Raw genomic sequence first — 20,464 nt, 5'->3', positions numbered from 1 at the left:
TTAGAAGTGGAATTTAATGGGAACATAATTCAAAGGTCTGTGTTTATTTCTAGTACAGCTTCTTCAAAGTCTCTGGAATTACTCAAAGGATGATTTGACCCATAGCCTTGTTTCATTTCTGAGAGTTGCTTTTAACTGCTCAGTGTGTTCTTGCAGATATGCTTAATATTACATTATTATTATAATCTTAGCACAAACCTGACAATTCAGCAACAATGCTATGAGTCAACAGATGTGTATTTTCTGTGGGTAGAACTTAGAAGCACTTATATATTGCTTAAGTTGCACATACACCTTGCAGTAAGATCTTCAAATCTTACAAGGGACTTTTGCATTTAGATAAAATTTTCCCAAAGGATATTCTCAGTATAATTCTCCTAAACTCTCCTTTCTACACAAAATCAGAAGCAATCAGCATTCATGCCCAGTAGCAATTAGCCCCTACATGAACTGTGGGTGCAAGTTCTCTTTGGTCCCCTTTCCATTTCTTCCCCTTAGCAGCCTGAATAGGAGAGAACCTGACTTGATCTCCCTTGCTTGGGATTCCAGCTGTGTGAGGGAGTCTGCACTGGGACCAGAACTGGCATGTCATCCCTGCATAGACCCTGGAACAGATGTTGGGGCAGGAAGTAGGCTTGGCTAGAATGCGCTGTGCTCAACTGTCCAAAATTGGCAAGCAGTCTTTTGTGGACTGTTGTCAGTTGATGCAGGTTACAGCAGCCCTCATATTGCCCTAACATACTGAGAAAGAGAGAACTGATAGCAGTTGTCAGTGCCCGTAGTGGGCACCCAAAAATAGAAGCATCTAGAATTTATAGACATTTTTGCCAAATTGTCCCATGATTTTTCTTTTAAACACTGGGCCTCCACTTATCTGTGGGAAGGATCAATTTCCATTCGATTATAAGAAGGAAGGTGTATGTCTGATCTCTGGACTAACACAATTCATTTTCCATTATGGCTTGTGGTTTGGAGACTGGGCATTTCATATTTTGCAGAATTTGTAAATGAGAGACTAGATTGGAAGCAGCCTTAAAGTGAAAAATGTAAGTTTGGGGGCAGGCAGAACAATTAAAGCCATGGAAGATGTTACTTACCCTCTCACTTCTGGAGAGCATTGTTTGAGTCACAAGAGAAATGTGTGTGGTTGGACAGCCTGATTCCTTGCTTGTCAATTGTCAATGCTGTGAACACCGTCACAAAACCATGCCTGATTCTGTCCATCAGTCTTTGTGGAAAAGAGCCTCAGTAGTGAAACAGGAGGTTGCTGAATGTCAGGATGCAGGCCCAGCCTGGTAAGATGCAACTGTCCTGGTGGTGTTATCTTTCACATCTGAGAGTGCAAAAGGCCAGAGATTCACCAGAGCCTAGTGGCCTATCAGGTTAGTGTGGTTAAAGTATGCCAGTGGCACACCAGGGAGTGCTGTGGCTATCATCGCTACCACCTGCCCTTAACTACTCAGCCAAAATGGTCAGGTATCCATTTACAGCTGGGTCAGTTGGAGAGGACCTTTGGCATAAGCTTGAAGTGATTCTCCAGTTGGACCCTCTGGGGCCCTAGTGGGACTTTGTAATCACTCTGCCACCACACTCCACACTTGTGAGTACTGAAAGAAAGCTCATCTGAGCATTGTATTTCTTGTTAACTAAGCAGCACTCTCTCATATGATTCTGTGTTTCTTGTTGCAGCTTCAGATGCGCTGTCCCTTGCTTGAAGTGCCTAGGCTCCTAGCACCATGTCCAAGCAAGCCAAAGACGTTGAGTTAAACCGCCTGGTGCATGACAAGCCACCTGACCGCAGAAGCTCCTCCCCTTTCTCCCAAAGCATAGTAGAGCAGTTACCCAATGTTCCCAGCTACCAGTCTTCCACCACCTCACGCATCCCCATCCTCATCACCAGAAAGGGAAAGGCTGGTGTGGTGAACCCCAATTTTTTGAGAGAGGAACAGCCCCCTCCTCATCCCTTGGGTAGTAGAACCTATGGCTTTTATGATGTGCTTGCACTGCTTTGTGTGGGGGCCTTGATCTCTGTGCATCCTTTCTGTTGCTATTTTTTTTCCCTCTTCCTTAACCATGTTCTTCTATTGCAACATAGCAATACAATAAGAACCAGCTTTTTAATATGGAATGTATTTTGTGTTAACGCACAGTATTAGAATGACTGTGGTTTCAAAGTGCATTTTGGGGATGTCTGGGTTGGAAGTAAAACCCTCTCCCTGCTAAATAATCCCAAAAGAAAACCTTCAGATAAAGGAGTACATCTCTATTATGCATGAACCCTCTTGCTAATCAGTGAGAGCGAGGGAATGGGAGAGTGGACTCTTGTTCCCTCTTATAAACAGTTTAGTCCACAAATGTGAATTGGTGCTTTTCTAATCTTCCTGGGCTGGATTTGTTAGAACCACATTAATACCTTTCTGTCTGATTAAGTATGGCAGAATTTGCCTCTTAATGTCATTCTAATGTTCTCTGTTGTGTGTGTTTGCTTTGTCCCGCTCAGCAAACTCGGTCATATAGTAATCAACAAGGGTTTGGAGCGTGTGTGTCTGTGAATGCTTTTATACCTTTTGGTGACTCTTGCCCTGTGCGAAGGCAGTTCACCCAGCATAAGTGGTGCACAGCTCAGGGGTGAGTTTCACCCTCTGTAAATGAAAATATCAAAGACTTACTCATGGGCTGTGATTTTACATATCATAATGAGAGTAAGTGCCTCAGCCAGTCAGAATGTGGGGATACTAGACATTAGAGCTGTGTGTAGACAAAATGAGGGACATGTGTGCACGACACTTTAAAGCTGGCTAAATGCTTTTGCACTGCTTTAATGGTGTCGGTGTTTGCATGCCTCTGAAGTGTATTGTGCATTAAATTCCAGCTGCTGCAGGAAATTCGATGGTATAATGCACCTTAAATGACTTGGGGTGCAGCAAACTAAAACTCCTTCAAGAAGTTTTAGTTTGCTGCCCCTACAGCCACGGAGCATAGCATGGGGCTCCATGCGGCTCTGCAGGAAGCCCTGCAGGCAGCCTGACAGCAACCCAGGAAAGCGGCTCCGCCCAAGAGAAGTGGCGAGCCTGATTCCCACCCCCCAAGCCTGCCTGCCTGAGTTGCGCGGGGGGCTGGTGCTTCCCTCCATGGCTGCGGTGCCTGGGACCACCTGAGCCAGGTGCCTGTGGGCAGGTGCCGCCTGGCACGGGGGAAGGGCGCCACTGCCACAGAGGGAAGCACCAGCCCCTCCACAGCCCAGGGACTGCTCCACCCGCTGGCAGCTTGCCTTCCCCTCCCTGTTGGATAGGCAGGTAAGTCAGCGGGGTGTGTGCATGACAAAGGGGTTTAATCAGCCTTAAATGGAAGTGGTGTTTTTTAAAACCCACTGCTTCAATTTAAGGCCCCTGTTTCATCTACACATGCCCTAGACTCCAAGCTGAACTTCTTTTTTTCAATTACGTAGTTCCCTGTGCTCTTGGCCTTTGAGTTTATTTTCTCTTTATTATCTCAGCCTTCAGCCATTACCTTTATTTAGCCCAGGAAGTAGTTATCACCTCATAAAAAGGGAGACCCTGTCAGGTTATCATTTAAATATTTCCTTGTGTGGTATAAGTGTGTGCTGTGATGTAATTTGAAATCCAAACTAAGATGATGCAATTATGGTGTTGCACCTATTAGGAAACTTTATGAGTTCATGTATGTACACATTGATGTAAGAAACTTTACTTATGACACTGATAGTCGTAGTGACTTCAGAATATATTTTTCCATAATGTGGAGCAAATTATTCAATTTGTTTAAAAGAAAAAAATATTTGCAAAGTCTGAGAGTATAAGAAAAGCACCCACGCATTTTCTGGCTTTTTTGCTTATCTGTTAAAAAAAAAGAAATGAATAAACTGATGCAAAAATATAAACAAGGGTTCATTGTGGTCTCTTGTGTGACAGATAAATAAACAAAATAAGTTAAAACACAAGGAGATGTTGTTTTTTATGATACAGGTCTCCACTGAAGATAATATTGAGAGATGTTAACTCAGTTTCTTGTGCTTCATAGGCCAGATTCTCAGGTGGGAGGACACTGAACTCAATGGACACATGCTGATTTACACCTACCGAATAACTAACTTAATACATCTTTCTTTCTAAACCATCCTTAGAGCAGCCCAGACCTTATCTATGAATTTTATGGAGTTTTTCCAAACTGAAGGCTACTGAATGTTCTTTTAATATAAATAAGTAGAGGCACAAATGAAGGCTGGAAGTTGATGGCTGTGGGTTGACTAATATTGATGTTGAGCCAAAAAACATGTTGCAAATGTTTCCTTTTTCCTTTTCTGATTCATTTTATATGTTTCTTTTTTTTCCAAGGGCCATCATCAATTACCTACCCCATTGTCAGCATCAAGGATGCGGATGCCCAAGGTGAGGCTCCAGCAGAAGAGAAAAGTCACCCTCCTCTGCAGCTACCCTCTGATAATGTATCCCAAATGCTCACTGTACCTGGCCGGCCAGGATCTAGTAGGTAAGGATCTAGAAAATACCATTAAATATATTGTGTTCTGCTATATTTCAGCTCAATGGGGCATCCCAAACTGATGAGGTGGCCATTTAACAACAGTTACTTTGGGTTGTTTTTAAACCATTATTCTCAACTCTGTCCAGAATGAAGTCAGGTGCTTGTCTTTCATTTGGAGCACTACAGGTGTCTATAGATACCCACAAGCTAAGGATGATGCAGCATAACCTCCTCTTTTCCAAGTGTCTTTTGACATCTCTTCATTTGCAAACTTCATATTCATATTAAAGAATTTGTGTAAGAAGAGCAAAGATAAGTAATGTGACAAAAAGGGTTCTCATTCAGTATCAGACAAAAGGTTGTACGAGACAGTTTATATATAAAACCTGTGTTCTGTGATGCAGATTTGTGGAACTACCAGTACATGTAAAGAATGGAGGAGGGTAGGCTTCTATGCAGCCAAAGGTAAAGTCTTCTTGATCCTTTGTTTGAGGATTGCAAATTGAATTCTACATTTCAAGCACTCACACCACTGAAATGTACCTGTAACTTTAACTTTTTCATAACAAAGATTGTTACATTTGGCTCAGATTTAAAAATAAGGGTCCCAAAATCTTCTGGAGAGGAGCTCTGTTCCTCCATACCCTAATAGGTTCAGTAGGGTGGGCAACCAAACCATAAAACCTCAAGAGATCTTAGTTGGTTGCCAAATCTCCTTCAGCCACAGTCACCATCTGCCATTTGGTTCAGTCCTCAAGAGCAGGACTTCCCCCATATGGAGGCTAGGAGAGGCACCCAGGTGTGGGTCTTGTGATCAGCTACCTAGTGTTTGAAGGACTGGGGGTGTCCTCCAAAGGATCACAAGAAAAGGAGAAAATGTTGATGATAGGGAGGCAGGAGGTCAGTGGCACTGAGGTGGCTGTCACCCCCCAAGCCCACTGGTGCATCCTGAGTTGCAGGGGCACTTGTCTCCCCAGTGGCCAGTCAGTGACCGGGGGGAGGGGGTTCCCCTGTGCTGATTGTGCCGACTGGGGGTGGGTAGAGGGTCCCCCCATGGGTCACATGTGCTGATCTGGAAGTGCCAGGGATCTGCAAAAGCCAGGGACATGCCTGGAAGGGCCAGCAGCACTTCTCCTAGCACCCCCACACCCCGGCCGGCTCCCTCAGGGGGGCACCATTGCTCCTGCCTCCCCCCACCCGTCACTCAAGTGGGGAATGCTGCCTGTCGGGAGGGGCACCAGCGACCTCAGGGGGTGCATGTGCACCCCTGTGCAACCTCTACATGTTGCCACTAGGAGCAGGTCAGAGAATAAGGAGCCCCTTCCCACCTGTCACTTCTGCTGCTCCCTTGGCCTCAGGCTGGGAGTCCTGGGGAGTGAAGGGCACTTCCCTGCTCCCATTCCTGCTCTTCAGAACCATGGGTAAGCAATTAAAATATGTAAATAAGTTTGCTTTATTATTTTTTAAGAGGGAGATTCCCTCTGTGAAGCTTCCTACTCCCTGGAGGATTTCAAAGGCACTGGGTGTCCAAAAAGGCTTGAAATGTGGTTTGAAGTTGGCTACAATTGCAGCTAAACCAAACTGAGCACCATTTTAACTGCATTTGTTACTGAAATCCATTGCTGACATGGGATACTCTTATGCCTTGCTGACAGTGGGTGGCAGCAACAGAGCCTAACTCAGCTAGACCTATAACCTGCAACCCCCATATACTTAGAGGTGTTACAAAATCTGGACTGTAGTCCAGGTGTCTGTATTTCATATTCAAGTAATTGCCTTTCTCCCGGTAGGTCAGAGCCTTCAAGTTCTTGAACTGACCATAAAGCTAATCAGGTTGGGCTTGTTTTGCATCACCAACCCCTTAGAAATCATGAGGTATAAGTGCTTTCAAAACCAGAATTTAGTTTTTGATGCTATTCCCTGAGATTTATTTCCTATCATAAAAAATATAAAGCTTAAGTCTATCCCCTTCTCCTTGCATAGAAAGTAAAGCTGCATAACTCCTATACTTACTGAAGGCAGAATAGGCATCTAAGTGGTTTGCCTGCTTCTTGTGTGTTATAGTCCCTCTGCAGTAAGATGCATTAAAATGGCATCTTGTTATTAGCAGAGAACCAAAATTTGGCCCAGATACTCAGTTACCCTCCCCTTACCCCCTTCCCCTCCCCCACCAGATCAGGGGCTCTGATTTTTTGGGGGCTACTGTACATGGAAGAACTAGACAAAAATTTCAGAACAGATGATGAAGCTCCACAAAACTCTCAGGGGTTAAATCCTTAGAAGTAGTTTGCACCCATCTATTCTTGTAGCAATAGGCTTTAGTTATTTAGGTTAATACTTTTATGTACACACCCATCTTCAGAAGTAATGTTGTTTAGCATATGTACGCTCATTCCTTCTTTTAAAATTCTCTCTTTATGGTTTTTTCAGTTCTAGTGAGGCACCTCATGATGAAGGTGACCCCTACTAGATAGAGTAGGAACAGGGGCAGGAGAGCCTATGTTGGATTAGATCTGCTATGATTGCTGTCTAAGGCATGACCATTCCTAATCCACAGTGTCAGAAAACTAACTTTTACTCCACAATGTTCTTACAGTTAGGAGTGTTTCAGTCTTTTTGCACTATTTTTTTAACCATTTGTCAATGGAAAAGGTAGTATATTTTCAGTCATAGATGGGAACATACTTAAGCTGTGTCTTGCTCAAGTGAAGTTTCCAGGTAAACCACCTTAAAATGAGTCCTAGAAATCCCTCAGTATTACCAGTGGTCCTAAGATATTTTGAAAATGCAGTAAATTATTACTTATGATATCTTTATTAGACACTATAGAAACACTTTTAAGGAACAAATATTTGTCAACCCCATTTAATAGTGAACTTAACTAAGGGTTTTTTATGTTCAGTTATTTGCAGGTCATGATCTGCAACAAAACCATTAGAGAAATGAAAACCACATCTCAGTTGTGTGTCAATGTTTTTGAGATTGTTCAAGATTTCTGAGTCTCTCTAATTAGTTAGTGGGGAGTCCAAAGCTAGGTATCAACAGATGCACTGCTTTTTAGCAGTTGTACATGTAAGTCAGGTATTATCTGATCACAAGAAAGATTCATGTTAGCATCAAGGGTTTGATGTTTCTTGAAAAATTTTGGGTTCTGGGGTTGTTATTTTCAGATGTTCTAAGATTTTTCTTTCTTCTTCACATGCAGTCTTGAATCAAATAAGTTAGCTTGCTTAGTAGCCAATGGGCACTTTGTAAGTATTTGGTTGGTTTCTTTGAAATCATGTGGTGTAAATTCCTTACTGCCAATAATCTTTGTCCATGCTCATCTTCCATTTGTCTCATTTTGATGTTCCTTTGTGATGCAATGACTGAAAGGGGTTGGGATTAGGACTGTGCAAAGCTTTGGTCCCTGATTCGATTTGGCAGAGATTTGGCCCGATTCAGTGGCCGAATCTCCAAATCCAAATCGGATCAGAGGACCCTTTAATCTCTCCAATTCTAATTGGAACCCTCCAAATCAATCTGGAGAGATTCGGAGATTCGGACATAGAAACAGCTTTAAATGTTTTTTCTACACACTTCTAGGTACCAGGTGGCTCATGAGTGCTGTGATGCTGGGGCACATGGAGTGTCCCACAGGAGTGCGGGGTGCTCCCCAGCGCACTCAGCAGCAGACCTGGAAGTGGACTAGAAGCACTTCTGGGTCCGCCAGGGAGTGCACTGAGGGCCCCCCCCTGTAACGCCCCCTGTAACCAGTCCTTTGGCTCAGGGACTGGTGCCTCTTGGGTCTGAGGGGGTCCCTGGGGCCCCCCTGTGGCTGATCACTGAGCTGGGAGGGCACTGGGGGGCTCCCCAAGCACACTCCCTGGTGGACCTGGAAGTGGACCGGAAATACTTCTGGTCTACTTCTGGGTTTGCCGCCAAGCACGTAGAGGGCCGGCCTCCTGTGGGACGCTCCATGCACCCCAGCATCGCAGCATTCACAAGCTGTGCTGGTACTTCGAGGTATGTAGAAAAAAATTTAAAGCTGTATCTGTGGCTGAATTGCTGATTCTCTGAAACATCATTGAATCTTCAGATTCGGTCGACTCGAATCAGGGACAGTGATCCAAATCAATTAATCGAATCACTGTCCCTGATTCGGGCCGAATCCAAATCGAATAGGGACCGCTTCGTACACCCCTAGTTGGGATGACATCATTTTGATGGAACAGCAAAAATGTCACAGTGGATAATTGACATTTTGTTTAATGGGTGTCTTGGAAACTGAATCTGCACAACATTTTTGCACCTGAAATCAGACTTTTTGTCTAGCTGAGGTGCTATAGTTGGCAGCTGCTGCTGTTATTATATGTTCAAATAAATTGTTTATTGAGCAATCTTTGATGAACATCAGTGCACAGTGGCTATTAATTCCATAAAAGTAGACCTGGGTGAGAAACAAATACCAACAAATGGACACAAAACCATGAATTTTTCCCAATTTCTCCTCCTTGGTTATTCCCCAGCTGTAAGATCTTCCAAGATGTATGGTTTCCATTTCCAAATCTAAATGTTTTTTTTGTTGTTGCTTGCTTTCCTTTGAAACACAAACCCAATTTATTCTACTTTCTGGAAAGAAATTGTTCTTATTACCAAGCAAATCCCAAATATTGTTTGACTGAACTTCAGATGTTATATTAATACTTTGGTTTTCTATCATGCTTTCCAACAGAGGATTTCAAACTACTTTAAAGATACTAATGCATTAAATGTCATAACAACCCCATGTGGTAGAGCAGAATTCTTATCTGCGTTACATGAGTGCAAGCAGAGGCACAGCAAAATTAAATTGCTTAGTGAAAGTCACAAAGAAAAGATGCATCAACACTGTGAATAAAACGTAGATTATAAATTGTTCCCATAGAATAACAGTGAGAATAGTATAAATATTTACAGATATATAGCAACACCTAGATCACCTCCATATTGCCACACTGGCAGGCATTATATCTGTTTACATATTTGAGAGAGGAAAGATGGATTTGTGTTGTCAGGCACTGGATGGGAACTCAGGAGATGCAATTTGCCACAAACAACCTGTGTGACCTTGAGCAAGTTACTTAATCTCTCTTTGTTTCAGTTTCCAATCTGTAAATTAGGGATTGTCTACTTATTTGTAAGATCCTCAGAGTAGGGGCTGTCTCTAACTCTGTATTTACACAGTGCCTACCACCATGGAGGTCTCCAATCTCATTGAAAGCTTTAGTTGTAATGCAAATAATAATATATTTGGAAGTTGTCTATTGTAAGCATCCAAGCATGGTACATCAAACCTCATACAGTACTGATGTCAAAATAATAAGGCATCCAGTCCAAACGTGCAGCCCATAAAAGCTAAAGGCTCTGCCAGAAGGGCAGGCCTGATAGTATAAGAGCCTCAGTAGTTGAAATAGGTTATTGTTGGCCTCCCATACTGACACAATAACAGCATCTTATTTCTACCATTTAAAGAGTTCTGACTCTACTGAAATGCATGCTTTTATCTTGTCACTGGACCATTTGCAACGATTTTTGGTTGGTCTGCCAGCTTTGTCATTCACTCTTTCAGAACACAATCACATGCTTGACTTCCCTTCACACCTTCTCCCCACATATTTCTTGTGCTATGTCTTTATTTAGGCAATTATGCCAGCTACCAGTGAGCCTGAAGATACAATTTACATTTTTATCATTTGTATGCAAATTCCTTCATACTTCATTTCCTCCATATTTGTATAAGTTTGGTTTGTGCGTATCTTCTTATTTGTGTTACATACTCCCTCTTTTAAAATGTTCTTTTTCTGTAGTTATTTTAGGCTCATGGCTGTATGCTCTGTTGAGTTTGGTTTTCATTCTGTACAGCTTTCTCAAAGGTCAATAAGTGATCATATACTACAGCTATTTAGATTATTCAACTTGGTACTAATAAGCATATTTATTGTGATAGTGGAAAAGTTTACAGAATTCTGTATGTGCACAAGAGACTGGAGCTATTTCCTTAGTTTTCACTCCTGATGATTTATTTGCCAGTGGCCACATCTACACGAGACACTGTGTGCACAGTCATTACTGCACAGTCATTTCGTACTTGTATAAATGTTGCTAAATGGCTTTTACGTGACACTGACTGTGGAGTAGCTCATTACTACTGCACAGTAGTATCATGTCATGCTTCCTGCCAGGTAATGCTACTGCGCAGTAGTAACGAACTACTGAGCAGTCAGAATTTTGTGGAGACGCAGTCTGTAATTCCTTTTCATCTTAAACTTTTCCTTCATACAAGCACACTTCATCTATTAGATAGTTATGGCTTTAAAACAAGGTAGGGTCTGATCCAAAGCAATTAAACAAATAGAAAGACTTGCACTGATTTTAATGGGCTTAAAACCTTGATCCTTTAGAGCCCAAGCTTTACCTGTGCTATGGATTCACAATTCCTGTTGACTTCCACTGAAGAGGCAACTGTAATGTATCTAAGAGTAGAAATATCCCAGAGTACAGGGGATATAACACAATGGCTCATTTCTTTCACAAGTGAATAAGAAATTGAGACCACTAACTTCTGCAACCCAAGCACCTGCATAGCTTCATGGGGCACTTGTACACATGATGGGAGTTTAGTCTTCTGTGTCCACTAAATTGAAATGGTGGGTTTTTAATTGAAACCCACCATTTCAATTTAGGGGTTTTATTTTTCCATTATGTTATGGTGAGGGACCCAATCTCTTTTTCTTTTTTTGGCAGAGCCTGCCTGTGACTAGGGGGTGAGCTGCTGGCAGGCCAAGTGGTCCCTGAGCTGCAGGGGGCTCTGGTCCTTCCCTCTGTGGCAGTGGCACCCCCCAGGGAAGAGTTGGTTCAGGCTGGGTGCTGCCTCTGAGCTGGGGCAGTACCCGGCCCACTAGCAGCCCCCTCGGGGACTCCCAGGGGGTGCTGCTGCTGCAGAGCAAAGACCTGCAGTCCCCTGCAGCTCAGAGGCCAATATCAGTGAGGGGACTTATCATTTTTTTCTGTGCAGCCTGCCCACCTCTCCCACGGCCAGGGGATAAGCGGACTGATAGCTGCAATGCATCATTGCAAACTAAACTACATTGGGATATAGTTTAGTTTACAACAATGCAAACTTGCCTAAAACCCCCAAAACTGGCACATATCTAATGTGTGATGCCATTAAGCCACACCAAAATGACTTTTTTATGTGTATTGTCACATGTACAACTGCCCATGGAGTTTAGAAGTAATATACCCATTTCCCACAATATCAGTTGACCTTTACATTCCTGTCTTGGGAATCTGCCTTCCCTCCAGCTGTACCATCTGCCAGGAAAGAAGGTGAGCTGCATATTATCAGTTATTTCTTTGAGTTGCCAGGCTCAGCCTTTCAGAGGACAGCTGTCTTTTCCTCATCTTTCCAAGGGCATCTTTTGTCCATTTGAAAATAAATTTTGATGAATTTTTCCCCAAGCTTCACCTTCCACAGAAAGACAGAGTGTACATTTGGGTGGATGTGAAGGAAAGGGTGAGGAGCAAAACTCTTTTAGGAAGTGAGATAAGGTGTTTGTATCCCTCCATCAAGGCATTCATTAATGACTAGCTGCTACTTTTAAATGTCATTTGATAGATTCCAGAGATTGCAGTGTTAAAACCACTGTTTTATAGTACTGGTGCTTTTGGAAATATGTGGGCTTGAATAAATAGCACATGCTCTTAGCAAAAAAATATAAGGGTCTCCCTAAGTTCAGCCACAGAACCCTTCTTCAGAGCTGTCACCTTTTTCTCCTTCCCATCTAGCACCCTTCCCCTTTACATTTTTCCTTAACTTGATGTCCTGAGATCTGTTCTGACAAGCCCTTTTCTGTTTCTATTTATATCACAAACACCTTGGTGGATGCCAGGTGCAAATGTGACCCACAGATATTTTCACCAAATCCCTAGGCTCATCCTTTAAAGTAAAGCAGCTGTTAATGTCCAAGAATCAAGAGCACATCTAGCACCTGAAGGTGTCAAGCTGCTTGTGAATTAACAAACAATAGTGAAGCACATGAAAGAACATGGGCTAGATAGGGATCCAGTGGGAGGAAAGAGACTGTTGTCTCAATAAAGGAATAAACAAGGGAAGGGAAAGGAAAGCTGGAAAGCAATTTGCTTAAGATTTTACATATGCAGGGTCATTGAGAAGGAAAGTAGGATGTACTGGGGCAGTCCAATCAGAATTAAAGTGCTTGTGAGGAATATTTTTATCAGGGATGGATAGACCTGGTATGACTTCTGTGAACCTCTGACTGTTTCTTGTGTTTGTAAAACTAATTCATGTTTCATACCCTTTCCTCCACAATTTATATTTGTGGGCCCTGAACCTCAGCTGTGCGGGACTTCTGCTGACATTATGAGAAATCAAGTGAAGCATCAAGGGAAAAATAGTTACCTATTATTAAAGTAACATTATTTGTTAATCTGGTTTTGTTTCAGTTGTATTTATAAACTGAAGTAACCAAGGATTGGTAGAAAGACCATTTTTTCAGTCCACTGACATCTCTAATGGAGAAGCCAGCCCATCCATTTGTTTAGTTTTAAGATCCAGTAAAACTAGATATATCTAATTCTTGCCAAGTTCAGCTTTCTGAACTTTGACTGTAGGATTAACACTTTTAGTTATCCTGTTTCTCTGTTTTTGTGGTTTTGCAAGGAAATTGTGCAAACTGGTTGGTTTTGCTGAATTCCTGAAATTCCAAACTAGATAATATGAGGTTAGTTGTTAGTAATCAGAGCTCCAGCATTCAATGCCTTGCACACTGAGACTTGATGTGAGTGTGTTTTGTTTTTGTATGGAAATCCTGCCAGTGTGTGTTTTAATTGAAATCTTTATGAATCTAGGGTATCAGAATCTAGGGTGACAGAAACTGATTTATTTGTCAAATTCAAATTAGCCCCCTCTGGATCTTTATTCTGGACAGTTGCAGAGCCACTTTTGTGATTCATGGTCTCATCAGGCATTCAGCTGATTTAGTACTCAAGAACAATGTTTAGCAGATATTATAGAGCTCTTCCTGTGTTCCAAGTAGTCATCATCTGTCATATTATCTGTTCTGTTTCACACCACTCACCAGCCATTACTACTTCCATGTCATGTCTCAGGTACCTCTCATCTGTAATGGAGTTCATTCTTTGCCTCAGGTGCTGACAAGCTGTTACAGAACTTAGTATGTCCTATGTCATTCTTAGTAGTATTAAAGTTCATTTTGTGCATTTTTTGCATTCTGTAGTCTCCTGTATCTCATATTGGTTACATTTTCCTAACTTTTCTCATTGAAAATACAGATTAATAATACTGTGCCACTTAGTGATAGAATATAATTTGCATACCTTAAGTAGAAGTCTTTTAAGAAAGTACAAATACCCATTTCAAAGAAATTAGACACACACTTTTAAACTCTTCTAAAATGATTGCTTGTGCAGTCTCTTCATGCATTAAAAACAACCACCTTGCTATTTTGCAAGAGGAAAATGCTTATATGAATGAATGAACTGTACCTGTAAGGAAGATAACCTCCCCTGCAGTCAGAGATTCATAGATGTTTGGGTCAGAAGGGGACCTCACTTGGTCATCGAGTCCGACCCCTTGCCCTAGGCAGGAAAGAGCACTGGGGTCAGATGACCCCACCTAGGTGCTTGTCCAGTCTCCTCTTGAAAACACCAAGGGTAGGGGAGAGCACCACCTTCCTTGAAGGCCCATTCCAGATTCTGGTAATCCTTACTATGAAGAAGTTCTTTCTAATGTCCAACCTAAATCTGCTGTCCATCACTTTGTAGCTATTGTTCCTAGTTATTTCAGGGGGTGCCCTAGTAAATATAGCATCTCTTATTCCCTGCTGCCCTCCCCTGATGAATTTATAGGCAGTCACAAAATCACCTCTCAGCCTTCCCTTGCAAAGGCTGAAGAGATCTAGGTCCCTCAGTCTTTTGTTGTAGGGCCTTGTCTGCAGGCCTCTGACCATACAAGTGGCCCTCCTCTGAACCCTCTCTAGATTCTCCTCATCCCTCTTGAAGTACAGTGCCCAAAACTGGATGTAGTACTCCAACTGCAGCCTGACCAGTGCTGCATAGAGGGGAAGCATCACCTCCCTGGACCTGTTCATTATGCATCTGCTAATGCATGATAAAGTGCAGTTAGCCGTGTTGATCACTTTGTCACATTGACAACTTATGTTCATCTTGGAGTCAACTATGACTCCAAGTTCCCTTTCCACTGCTGTGCTGCTGAGAAGGTCATCCCCCAGCCTGTAAGTGTGTTGGTGGTTCTTTCTGCCCAGGTGCAGCACTTTTCACTTGTCTTTGTTGAACTGCATCCTATTTCTTTCTGCCCATTTTTCCAACCTGTCCAGATCTGCCTGGATCCGTTCCCTACCCTCTGTTGTGTTAACTTTGTCCCATAATTTGGTATCATCTGCGAACGTGGACAGGGTGCTCTCCATGCCCTTGTCCAAGTCACTGATGAAGACATTGAATAGCACTGGTCCAAGGACCGAGCTTTGCGGGACTCCACTGCTCACATCTTTCCAGGTCGATATCGACCTGTCCACCACCACTCTCTGGGTGCAACCCCTAAGCCAATTTGCCACCCACCTGCCTGTGTAATCATCTACATCACAGCCTGTCAGTTTATTTACGAGAACAGAATGCGATACCATATTGAAGGCCTTCTTAAAGTCTAGGTAGATGACATCTACATCAACTTCTGTGTCTAAGCATTTTGTGACCTGGTTATAAAAAGAAACAGGTTTAGTCAGGCAGGATCTACCTGCAATGAATACGTGCTGATTTCCTTTCAGCATTATTTCTCCTCCTGGGCTCCCACAAATGTGATCCTTAATAATTTTTTCCAGAGTTTTCCCAAGGATAGAGGTGAAACTAACTGGCCTATAGTTTCCTGGTTCATCCCTCCTCCCCTTCTTGAAAATGGGGACCACATTGGCCCTTTTTTCAGTCCTCTGGGACCACCCAGGTCACCATGAGTGCTTGAACAACTGTGTCAGTGGCTCTGTTATGGCTGGCCAATTCCTTCAGCACCCTTGAATGAAATTCATCCGGGCCTGCTGATCTGAACACATCCAGCCCCTCCAAGTGCCCCTTCATTAAGTCTGAGCTAACTGTTGGTGCGCTGGTGTCCCTCCTGTGTCTATCTATGATCTAGTTGGGAGATTTGTCTTGGTCTGTGTCTAGGAATACAGATGCAAAGAACTCATTGAAGAACTTGGCTTTGTCCCCCTCTTTGTCACCAATTGCCCTAGTTTGTCCGGTAGGAGTCCTATGCTATCCTGCACCTTCCTTTTGCTCCCTGTATACCTGAAGGACTTTTTGTTGTCTTTAATTTTGGTGTCCTTAATTTTTGTTGCCAGCCTAAGTTCTAATCCTGATTTGTCCTTCCTAACTAAATACCTGCAAGTGTGAGCCAAGGAGGTATACTCCTCCTTGGTAGCTACCCCCTGTTTCCACAGCCTGTATACCTCTTTCTTTGCCTGTAGGCTTTCCTGGACTTCCTTGTTCAGCCAAGAGGGCTTCTTGGCCTCTTTGCCCCCTTTTATGTGCAATGGGATTGTCTCCTTCTGCACCTGTAGGATCGCTCCCTTGAGGAACGACCATCCTTCCTGGACCCCCATTTCACTGATACTCTTAAGCTTTAATGCCTCCTGAGCACACTGAAGTTAGCCTTTCTGAAGTCTAGCACTTCAGTCCTGCTGGTTAGTTTACCCACCCTTTGCCGGATAGTGAATTCAGTCAATCGATGGTCACTATCCCCTAGGTTACTTTGTACCTGCAGATTCCCCACAAAGTCATCCCCTGTAGGTAACACCGAGTCCAGCAAGGCGTTTTCCCTAGTGGGATCGTATACCTTCTGTGTTAAGTGGAGGTCCTGTATGCAGGTTAAGAACCTATGTAAGCGATTAGATTTGGCTGACTGCTCCTCCCAGCAGGTCAGGGTAGTTTAGGTCACCCATGACAACCATATCGCTCAATCGTACAGCTCTGAGAGCTGTCTGGAGAATTCCAGGTCTAGCTCATCCTCCTGGTGTGGCAGTTTATAGTAGACCCCAACTATCCAAGTCCCTTTCCCTCTGACCCCCTTGTATCCTGACCCACAGTACCTTGGTTTGGCCCTCCTCTTATCTCATCTTGAGGATGTATATTGTTCCTTAACATAGACCTCCCTCACTCTTTTCCCCCCACTCTATCCCGTCTGTACAACCTGTAATCCGCAATGCCTACTGTCCAATTGTGAGTAGGGTCCCACCAGGTTTCATTTAGTCCAACCAGATTGAAATTGTAGCTTGCAAGCAGGAGTGCAAGTTCCTTCTGCTTGTTCCCCATGCTCCTAGCAATAGTGTAGAGACATTTAATCCCCTTGATGGGTGCACTTGGTACCCCTCTGTCCTGTTGTCTATTGGGCCCCTTAGTGCTTACCTGGACTGATCCAGTGCATTGCTTGTGGCTCACTGATCCTAGGTTCTCCTTATCCTTATCTTCTGCTTCCCCATCCCCCAATGAACCTAGTTTAAAGCTCTTTGGAGGAGATCAGCCAACTTGTAAGAGAACAGACTCTTACCTTAAGAAGAGAGATGAAGACCATCTCATCCCAGGATGCAATAGTGTAGAGACATTTAATCCCCTTGATGGGTGCACTTGGTACCCCTCTGTCCTGTTGTCTATTGGGCCCCTTAGTGCTTACCTGGACTGATCCAGTGCATTGCTTGTGGCTCACTGATCCTAGGTTCTCCTTATCCTTATCTTCTGCTTCCCCATCCCCCAATGAACCTAGTTTAAAGCTCTTTGGAGGAGATCAGCCAACTTGTAAGAGAACAGACTCTTACCTTAAGAAGAGAGATGAAGACCATCTCATCCCAGGATGCAATAGTGTAGAGACATTTAATCCCCTTGATGGGTGCACTTGGTACCCCTCTGTCCTGTTGTCTATTGGGCCCCTTAGTGCTTACCTGGACTGATCCAGTGCATTGCTTGTGGCTCACTGATCCTAGGTTCTCCTTATCCTTATCTTCTGCTTCCCCATCCCCCAATGAACCTAGTTTAAAGCTCTTTGGAGGAGATCAGCCAACTTGTAAGAGAACAGACTCTTACCTTAAGAAGAGAGATGAAGACCATCTCATCCCAGGATGCAATAGTGTAGAGACATTTAATCCCCTTGATGGGTGCACTTGGTACCCCTCTGTCCTGTTGTCTATTGGGCCCCTTAGTGCTTACCTGGACTGATCCAGTGCATTGCTTGTGGCTCACTGATCCTAGGTTCTCCTTATCCTTATCTTCTGCTTCCCCATCCCCCAATGAACCTAGTTTAAAGCTCTTTGGAGGAGATCAGCCAACTTGTAAGAGAACAGACTCTTACCTTAAGAAGAGAGATGAAGACCATCTCATCCCAGGATGCAATAGTGTAGAGACATTTAATCCCCTTGATGGGTGCACTTGGTACCCCTCTGTCCTGTTGTCTATTGGGCCCCTTAGTGCTTACCTGGACTGATCCAGTGCATTGCTTGTGGCTCACTGATCCTAGGTTCTCCTTATCCTTATCTTCTGCTTCCCCATCCCCCAATGAACCTAGTTTAAAGCTCTTTGGAGGAGATCAGCCAACTTGTAAGAGAACAGACTCTTACCTTAAGAAGAGAGATGAAGACCATCTCATCCCAGGATGCCTCTCTCATGGAAGGGTGGATCGTGGTTGTAGAAACCAAAACCTGTATGATGGCACCAACTCCAGAGCCGGAGGTTGACTTCCCTGATGCAGGCGTCCTGATGCTGACAGCGACCGCTGATTGGACGGATGAACGAGAACACCACCTGTGTCCCTGACTTCCTAAGACTGGCCCCCATAGCCCTGTAGTCACTTATAACACAGTCTGGACTACTCCTGGCTTCATCATTCATGCCCACATGGACGAGGACCATGGGATAGTAATCAGAGGGCCAGATGAGGTTGGGAATCCTCACTGTGACATCCCAGATCCTGGCTCCAGGTAGGCAGCATACCTCCCATGTCATGGGATCCAGTTGACAGATAGGCCCCTCCATGCCTCTCAGGAGGGAGTCGCCCACCACAATGATCCGGGGTCTCTTCCTCTGGCTGCTTGCTTGTTGCTCAGCCTGCCGGGTGTTTGTTGCAGACGTGTTTTCCCCTGAGGCTTCCTCTGCTGCACCATCCTCCAGTGCTGCCAGGGCTTTGTATCTGTTCCCCAGTTGCGTTGGGGAGGCAGTCACAGCCGCACGCTGTCTAGCTCTGGAGGTGACCGTCCTCCATTCAGCTTACCTGGGACTCTCCAGTGTTGTGTCTGTGCTAGGTGTCTGGTCCTGCAGAAAATGAAAGTATCCATCAGTCTCACCCTCTGCAGCCCTGATCCCCCGCAGCCTGCTCACCTCTGCCTGGAGTTCCCTCACCTGCCCCGCCAGGGCCTCAATCTGGGCACATGTGGGACAGGCAAGGGAACCCCCAGCCCCCATGCTACCCCCAGGCCTCAGAGGTCCCGCCAGGCAATCCCCACAGACAGGGGGCCAGGGCAGTACCAGCCTATCCAAGGCACTTGTCTGGGTGGTGGCCTCACAGGAGCTCTGGGCCGGAGGCAGCAGCAGGGCAGGGTCCCTGGTTGTACTCTGTGTCACCACCCCCATAGAAGCCCCAATCATCATCCACTTACCTGAAGTCTCTGTTGGAAGCTTGCATATACTCTTACATTGTGTGTACTCCTACCCATGAACTGGCCTGCAAACTGCTCTCCTGTTGGCAGGCCCTGGTCACAGGTTCCCTGGTTTCCTGGAGGAGTCTGCTTCTATACCCTTCTGGGCCTGGGCTGACTCAGGCCCAGGCAGCAATCACACAGCAGTCAACAGTCAACACTCACTCAGCAGTCACCACTCACTCCCAGCTTCTTGGAACAATCCCCCCTCCCCCCCCACCAAACAAACAAACAGTCAGCTAAATCAAAGGTACAGGCAGCTGGATCACTTACCTTTCTTGGGCAGGACCTTGCTTCTTTCCTCCTCCTTTCTCCCTTTTCTTGCCTCCAGCAACTGCCTGCAAACTGCTCCCCTGTTGGCAGTCTCTGTTTACTGGCTCCCTGGTCACAGGCTCAAGAAGACTGTGTTCAAGAAGACTGCTACGTGCAGTCTGCCCCCTACCGGTTCCATTATTCCTGTGATGTGTCCACTAGGCCTGTGCAAATAGGGAACTATTGGATTCAGATTCAGCTGATTCGGATGCCAGAAATTCAATTTGGAGATCTGAATCGTTTTTCCGATTCGATTCGGCTGAATCGCTTCAGAAGATTCAGAGCCAATTGAGAGATTTGGCCATAGAGTATAATGGGGAATCAATGAAATATCTATAATTTGTTGTCTTTTGGCTGATTTTGATGAAACTTGCAGGGATGGTAGCCTCTGCTGAGAGCATGATGTGTGCCACAGTTCAAGGTGATAGGTGCAGGGGTTTCAGGGAAACTGCACTTCAAAGTCCTGAAAGCAAACTCATGCCACAGTGTATGTTAAGCCACTGGTGGGGGCGGGGGGTGAAAACTGCAGGGATGGTAGCCCTTGCTGAGGCTGTGAATCATGCCAAGTTTCAAGGAGATAGGTGCAGGCATATGGGGGAAATTGCACCTCAAGCTGCGGACAAACAAAACTTGTGACATGGGTGACACTGTGTGTGTTAAGGCGCAGCAGGGTGAAAGCTGCAGGCCTGCTAGCACCTGCTGAGGTCACGAAGCCTGCCAGCTGTCAAGCAGATGGGTGCAGGGGAGTTCTGGGGCCCTGCACCTCTAGCTGCTGACAGGCAAAACTCGTGACATGGGTGTTTGTGCAACTGACTGTCTCTGTCTTGGGCCAGAAACAGCTCCCAGCTCTGTATTGATTCTTTCCTCTACTTAGTCTGAGGTTCTGTAGGTGTTAA

The 20,464-nt window shown here is 44.6% G+C and overlaps 1 protein-coding gene across 5 annotated transcripts in view; it reads left to right on the top strand.

Annotated features, from left to right (window-relative positions):
- The window catches only part of CNGB1 (cyclic nucleotide gated channel beta 1), a 158,407-nt gene that overhangs the window by 73,730 nt on the left and 64,213 nt on the right, over window positions 1-20,464 (top strand). For all 5 annotated transcript variants that reach the window (XM_019505900.1, XM_019505901.1, XM_019505902.1 and 2 more), the window contains one exon: window positions 4,356-4,509. In XM_019505900.1, the coding sequence (XP_019361445.1) occupies window positions 4,356-4,509 (154 nt within the window). The remainder of the gene's footprint in view (window positions 1-4,355; window positions 4,510-20,464) is intronic.

This window comes from Gavialis gangeticus, unplaced genomic scaffold (genome assembly GCF_001723915.1).
Source record: "Gavialis gangeticus isolate Ggan-Ray unplaced genomic scaffold, GavGan_comp1, whole genome shotgun sequence".
Taxonomy (NCBI): Eukaryota; Metazoa; Chordata; order Crocodylia; family Gavialidae; genus Gavialis; species Gavialis gangeticus.
This window is presented reverse-complemented; position numbering and strand designations above follow the sequence as displayed.